This window comes from Octopus bimaculoides, chromosome 26 (genome assembly GCF_001194135.2).
Source record: "Octopus bimaculoides isolate UCB-OBI-ISO-001 chromosome 26, ASM119413v2, whole genome shotgun sequence".
In the NCBI taxonomy this organism is placed as follows: domain Eukaryota; kingdom Metazoa; phylum Mollusca; class Cephalopoda; order Octopoda; family Octopodidae; genus Octopus; species Octopus bimaculoides.
In genome coordinates, this window is record NC_069006.1 from 3,494,221 (window position 1) to 3,501,806 (window position 7,586).

Below are 7,586 nucleotides of genomic sequence, written 5' to 3' on the forward strand. Positions count from 1 at the left end.
AAGCTTCTACTCATGTAAAATCCGCACCCAAAAGTTTTCAGAATTGCCAATATGGCCAGGGAGAAAAGGTTTTCAGTTTAGTTGTATTTAGCATAATTTCACTTACTTATGATTAGATTTTATTAAGTTAAAGAAGTGATTTTAAATTCTCAATCGCAGAATAATGCTAATAATATAGCCTGAACAGGATAAACTACCCCTATTTTGCAGAGAAAAGTGTACGTCGCTAGCTGTGGACTCGAACTCACATCTCCGTGATTACATGTCACGATGCTTTGACCAATTAAGCTAAACTACCCACTACAAATATATAAGTTATATAAATCTCGCTTTATGAGACGCTCTCATAAGTTAAATTCCAATCACAAGAAACGTAAATAAACAAACGAAGTTTGCTTTTAGAAGCATTGAGATGTCTAAAAAGTTAAATTTTATTAAATTTTCAATAAATAAAAATAATTTCTGTTTAACAGGTATTACATTGAAAGCTATTAAATTACAAAGTGTTTGTGTCAGTCCATTTTACTCACTCGGTACACCCTCCTTTATGAAACTGACAATGGCAGTCTGCTTTAGTCACTCAGTATACCCTCCTCTTCCCTTGATGTTATCATTCCAATAATAAAAATAAACAAATGAAAAATATGAAGATGACAGTGTGTGTGTGTGTGTTTGCATGCATGTAACTGTATGAGATAGTGTGTTTGTGTGTGTATGTGTAACTGTATGAGATTGTGTGTGTTTGTAAGTGTACATAACTGTGGAACATAAAGAGCATTCAGCACACTCTGTTAAGTGGTTGGCATTAGGAAGGGCATCCAGCTATAGAAACCATGCCAGAACAGACAGCTGGAATTTGGACAGTCCCCCCCCCCTACTAGCCAGCTCCGTGTCAAACCATCTAACCCATGCCAGCATGGAGAGCAGATGTTAAATGATGATGATGATGATGATGATGGTTGTATACTGTAAGCATATATCTTCTTCTTTCTTGCCTTTAACACTCCAACGCGGAGTATAGACCACTTGTAATTGAATTCCATGTCGCATAATTTCTCACTTCTGTACTTATACTCTGCCATGAATGTCCCCCTTTCTCTAGTTCCTTTTGTGTTGATCTACGCCACGAGTTCTTAGGCCCACCCCTCTTTCTATATCCATCCGGATTCCACTGTAAAGCACTTTTCGCTGCATTTGGTGTGTCTTTTCTAATTGTGCTACCAATCCACTTCCACTTTTTCTTAAATATTTGCTCTCTAATCGAAACTTGATTCGTTCTTTGCCATAGCTCCATATTGCTTATGTGTTCGGGCCATCTAATTTTAAGTATACTACGCAAGCACCTGTTGATGAATGATTGTATTTGCTTATTTGACTTAACTGTTGTTCGCCATGTCTCAGCCCCATACAATAATAAAACCGCTTTTACGTTAGTGTTAAAAATTCTTATTTTGTTCTTTATTGAAATTAAGCATATATCTATAGAAGTAAAAATTGTTTGATGACTTTACCTGACAACTGTCCGATAGGTGACGTCTGCAACTGGTTGGTATGTAAAGGTGTGGGGGATCGACTACTGGGGGACGTTTCCTCAATAGCAATGCAACTCATGGCCAAATCCTCAGCATCTGCATCAGAAATACACTTCACTTCTGGCACTAAAAATTTATTAATCAATAATTAATTCATTCATTCATTAACAAATGAATCCATTAATTAATAAAGACACAATTTAATGACATTGAATAATAGGAATCTACTTACAAAATAAGGTGGCTGTTGTTTAACCACAGGACAGCAGTCCTCATCAAGCAGACTTATGATTCAAGGTGTTCCAGCTATGACCACCCCATCTCTACTTTTTTTCAGACATAGTCTATCTAGGACTATATTACTTAATGTGTTCTCTCTTGATCTGATGCTGTTGTTTAGCCCCAGGTCAGCCTTGACTGAGCAAACTTATGATCAAGAGGGAGAAAAAGCTGCTGAATCAGAATTTTCTTGAAGTTTTCTTGAACCCTGGGATTCATACGGCCTGTTACCCAGTTTTCCATGGGACCAAGATCCCAACACTGCCCCTGAATGGGATGCCAGTCTATCACAGGGTTACTCTCATTTCTACAGCTGAGTGAACTGGGACAATGTGAAATGAGATGTTTTGCTCAAGAACACAACATATCTGGCAAGTTCCACCGTCATCAATTCACCGAAGGGAAAGTTCACCGTCATCATTTCAACACAGAGGAACTTCCCTGTCGTCATTTCATTGCAGGTAACGTTTACCATCATCAATTCACCATTTTTTTTTTTTTTCAATAAAATAATTTATAACTATTTATGATGAGATACTATGGATATATTTTCCTGTTAAACTTTCCCTGCTGTGAATTGATGGCGATGTACTTACCTGAAATCAAAACACAGCACATCGCCCAGTCTGGAAACTGAAACCACCGTCTTGCAATCACGAGTTGAGTACAACACCCTGACCATTATGCCATGTGACTTCACTAAATAAAAACTTGCCATCTTGAAAAACAGTTGGAATTGTCTTTGATCTAAGGTTTGCGGGATCTTGCATTCGTACTTACCGTAAATCCTCGAGCATAATCCGCACTTTTTTCCCAAAATTTAAAGATCAAAATTTCTAGTGTGTACTATATACGAGGTTAAAAATGAAAAATATTTTCTAAGCAAAATTTCCTAAGTGATAAATATGTAAAGGCAATTTACTTAATATTTATTTTTCACTGGCGTTATTACTGTTATCTCTTTATTTTCTGCAAACAAAATGCACAAAAAAGCTACACGTTTGCATTATGATATATATACAATAATAATAAAGGACGTTACCGTATATACGTTTACAAACCAAGGACGTTATATAGACCTCCTTGACTCAAGTTAGAGAAGGGGTGCGTATTATACACGAGGTTTAGGTTTTTCACAGATACAGACCCCTAAAAATCCCCTGCGTATTATACTCAAGGGTGGACTATACTCGAGGATTTACGGTATTTGTACTTGTGGTGGCATTCAACAGGGGTAGGTTGAGCCAGTTCTGCCCAACGAATTCACTGCATCCTTCACAAATGCTGACCACATCCATCAGACAGTGTTAAAACTCCAGCAGGCAAAGTAATGCTTCTGCCTGTGGCCCGAGGATGCAAGGTGTAAATTTGACAAAGGCTCCACTGGGAAAGTAAGCACATCAGATAATGTGGATGCCATTATCATAGTCTTCATTCTTTGTTTAGGAGTTGAGTTCATGTTCAGATCACAGCTGGACTAGACAACAACAACAACAACAACAAAAAGCAATAAAAAAATAAAAGAAAAACAAAAAAAGTGAATTTACCATTGTCATTGTCATTAAGGAGATGTTCGTCCGCTGAATACTGCTCAATTTTAACCTCAGTAGACATGGGGTTATCTAGTAACATCATAGGTATAGACGGGGGACGATTGCCCAAAACTTCATCCAGCTTATCAAAGAAGCGACACGTTTTCCGACCACTTTTACTGAAAAATAAAACGCAAAAGAAAATTTTAAGCTTTAAAATTTTAAGTTTTAAAAAATTAATTAACATAGGCGTAGGAGTGGCTGTGTGGTAAGTAGCTTGCTTACCAACCACATGGTTCCGGGTTCAGTCCCACTGCATGGCACCTTGGGCAAGTGTCTTCTGCTATAGCCTCGGGCCAACCAAAGCCTTGTGAGTGGATTTGGTAGACGGAAACTGAACAGAAGCCCATCGTATATATGTATATATATATATATATATATGTATGTGTTTGTGTATCTGTGTTTGTTCCCCCCACCATCGCTTGACAACCGATGCTGGTGTGATTACGTCCCCGTAACTTAGCGGTTCAGCAAAAGAAACCGATAGAATAAGTACTAGGCTTACAAAGAATAAGTCCTGGGGTCGATTAGCTCGACTAAAGGCGGTGCTCCAGCATGGCCGCAGTCAAATGACTGAAACAAGTAAAAGAGTAAAAGAGTATAGATGCAGGTGTGGCTTCCCATAGGTACAGGTGTGCTTCCCAACCACAAAGCTCTGGGTTCAGTTCCACTGTGTGACATCTTGGGCAAGTGAGTGTCTTCTATTATAGCCTTGGGCTGACCAAAATCTAGTGTGTGGATTTGGTAGACAGAAACTGGAAGAATCCCATCATATACATATTTATATATATGTGTATGTGTTGTTGTGTCGGTGTTTGTCCCCCCACCAATGCTTGACAAATGGTGTTGGTGTGTTTACATCCCCATAACTTTGTGGTTTGACAAAACAGACCAATAGAATAAGTACCAAGCTTAGCAAAATATTAACTGGAGCCGAATCATTTGACTAAAAAATTTTCAAGGCAGAACTCCAGCATGGCCGCAGTCTAATGACTGAAAGACGTGAAAGATAAAAGAGAGAAAAGATTCAAATGAAGAAAAGCAATTTTTAACATTAAAAACAGGAGTAAATGAATTAATAATAATAATAATAGTAATAATAATCCATTCTACTATAGGCACAAGACCTAAAATATGGGGGAGGGTACAAGCTGATTTCATCAATCCCAGTACACAACTGGTACCTATTTTATTGACCCTGAAAGGATGAAAGGCAGAATTTGAACTCAGAACGTAAAGTCAGACAAAATACCGCCTGGTGTGTTAGCGATTCTGCCAGGTCACTGCCTTAATAATCATCATCATCATCATCATCGTTTAACGTCCGCTTTCCATGCTAGCATGGGTTGGACGATTTGACTGAGGACTGGTGAAACCGGATGGCAACACCAGGCTCCAATCTAAATTTGGCAGAGTTTCTACAGCTGGATGGCCTTCCTAACGCCAACAACTCAGAGAGTGTAGTAATAATAATAATAATAATAATAATGATAATCTTTTCTAATATAGGCACAAGGCTTGAAATTTGAGAGAAGGGTAAGTTGATTACATCGAACCCCAGTACTCAACTGGTACTTAATTTATCGACCCCAAAAGGATGAAAAGTGAAGTCGACCTCAGTGGAATTTGAACCCAGATTGTAACAGATGAAATACTGCTAAGCATTTCGCCTGGCAACACTAATGACTCTGCCAGCTCTTGATGCCTTATTAATAATCATATGTTGGAGAGAAACATGATCCCTTTAAAGGTACTTTTACAATATCACAGTACTGACCAGACCATCAGGTGCTGTTATATACCGCTAGTCACAATGCACTTCCAATTTTGTCTCGATTGTGCCATTCTTTTTCCATCTTGATCCAAAATTACCTGACTAAATTGTCTGCCCATCATTGGGGAGACCTTCCAAATGGCCTTTTCTGACCTCTTTGATACCATTCGGCAACTGCACGGTTCCACCTGTTGTCTGTGAACATTGCAACATGCTCAGCCCAGCAGAACTTGTGCTTTCGGATAAGGCGGCGAGCTGACAGAAACGGTAGCACGCCAGAGAAAATGCTTAGCGATATTTAGTTTGCCGCTACGTTCTGAGTTCCAATTCCGCCGAGGTCGACTTTGCCTTTCATCCTTTCGGGGTCGATTAAATAAGTACCAGTTATACACTGGGGTCGATATAATCGACTTAATCCGTTTGTCTCCTCTGTGTGTAGCCCTTGTGGGTAGTAAAGAAATAAGAACTTGTGCTTTTGATACTCTGCAATCACATGATTCACTCTGCTTCATTCTTGAGTTATTTCATTCCGAATATGCTCTCGTAATAATATCCCAAGTATGGATCTTTCCATAGCCCTTTGCATCGTAGCCAACTGGTGTTCTACCCTCTTTGTAACAGCAGCCAACATCTCACTCACATACAGGAGCACAGATACGATGGTGCTATTGAAGATGATGCTATTAATATATATGGTAAAATAAGCATCAATTTTTACATTCTAATTTTTCCTTTTCTTTGCAGATTACTTTATATCAGAGTAATTAAATTCCTATCAATTATATCCTTTTAAAATGAGTTTTGATTAGACATGAATTCAAAGGTGCTCTTCAATAAAGGAAATGGCAAGAAATATTCCTTCTGTGGAAATGAAACTTTAAATGTCCAAACATGCCAACAATGGTTTGACCAGTTTTGCATGGGCAATTTTTCTCACACAGATTTCCCCTCAATCCAGATGACAAAATTCTGTCAATATGGATATTCTGAAAACCATAGTTGAGGGAAATCCAAAGCAAACTGCATGAGAATTAGCAAAGCAAACACTTTCATTAATTAGGAAAGGTGTCTCAACTTGGTCAGCAGGTTCCTCGTTATCCAATTGCTTCTCAGTGTAATCAAAGAGTTGCCCTATGCTCCTCATTGAAAAGTAGACTTGCTACTGAACATTTCTTGGAGAGAATTAACACGTGATGAAAAGTGAGGTTCTCTTTAATCATCATGTCCAGTGAAAACAACAATGATTAGGACCCAAATCAGAATGTTATGCTCTATGTTTGGTGGGACATGAAAGGTGTCATCTGTCATGAAGTGTTAAACCAAAACAAAACAGTTAATGTAGAGAAGTTCCATGTTCAGTTGAAAGTAAAAGTAAAGATCTCCGTTGGTCATGACTGACCATGGGATGGCACCTAGAAAGTTCCTCTCTGAGGCACAAGTCTAGGTAAGGTTGTTCGTGGAAGACCAGTAGTCACCCATGCATACCAGCCTCTCCTCTTTATGCCACTGATGTTATCCAAGGGAAAGGCAAAGTCCAATATAGTTTGACACCAGTGATGTCACAACTAATTTCTACAGTTGAGTGAACTGGAGCAGTGTGAAATAAAGTGTCTTGCTCAAGACCACAACACACAGCCTGGTCCAGGAATCGAAGTCACTACCTCATGATTGTGAGCCCAACACTCTAACCACTGAGCCATATGCTTTCAGTTGGAAGTATTATGCCAAAATTCAGAGAAAAAGCACTTGTCATTGGTCAATCATAAAAGGGTGATGTCCTTACATGATAATGCAGGACCACATATTGCTCGAGTCACTCAGGAGAAGATCACAGTACCAAATATGGAAGTTTTGCCTCATCTTCCTTACTCTCCTAACCTTGCTCCATCTGACTATTATCTTTTCAGATCATTGCAACATTATTTAGAGGGAAAACTGTTTATTAACTGTGAAGAGGTTTCAAAACCTGAAAAATTTTACACCTGAGGGATCAACAATTTGTCAAATAAATGGGATTATGTTATCAATAATGAGGGAAAATACAGGTCGTCATCGACTTATAACCTATCTGACTTATGATTGATTGACTTTACAATGATTGGCGCGCCAGCTCCTGGCGCCATCATCATCATCATCATCATCGTTTAACGTCCGCTTTCCATGCTAGCATGGGTTGGACGATTTGACTGAGGACTGGTGAAACCGGATGGCAACACCAGGCTCCAGTCTGATTTGGCAGAGTTTCTACAGCTGGATGCCCTTCCTAACGCCAACCACTCAGAGAGTGTAGTGGGTGCTTTTACGTGTCACCCGCACGAAAACGGCCACGCTCGAAATGGTGTCTTTTATGTGCCACCCGCACAAGCCAGTCCAGGGGCACTGGCAACGATCTCGCTCGAAAATCCTACA

At 39.2% G+C, this 7,586-nt stretch overlaps 1 protein-coding gene across 3 annotated transcripts in view; it reads right to left on the bottom strand.

Moving 5' to 3' along the window:
• LOC106871749 (myb/SANT-like DNA-binding domain-containing protein 2) overlaps window positions 1-7,586 on the bottom strand; it is a 29,924-nt gene that overhangs the window by 4,854 nt on the left and 17,484 nt on the right. For 2 of the 3 annotated variants that reach the window (XM_014918375.2, XM_014918376.2), the window contains exons 2-3: window positions 3,359-3,522; window positions 1,512-1,658 (exon numbers count right to left, since the gene is read on the bottom strand). In XM_014918375.2, the coding sequence (XP_014773861.1) occupies window positions 1,512-1,658; window positions 3,359-3,522 (311 nt within the window). The remainder of the gene's footprint in view (window positions 1-1,511; window positions 1,659-3,358; window positions 3,523-7,586) is intronic. The other variant, XM_014918378.2, reaches the window with a different exon arrangement.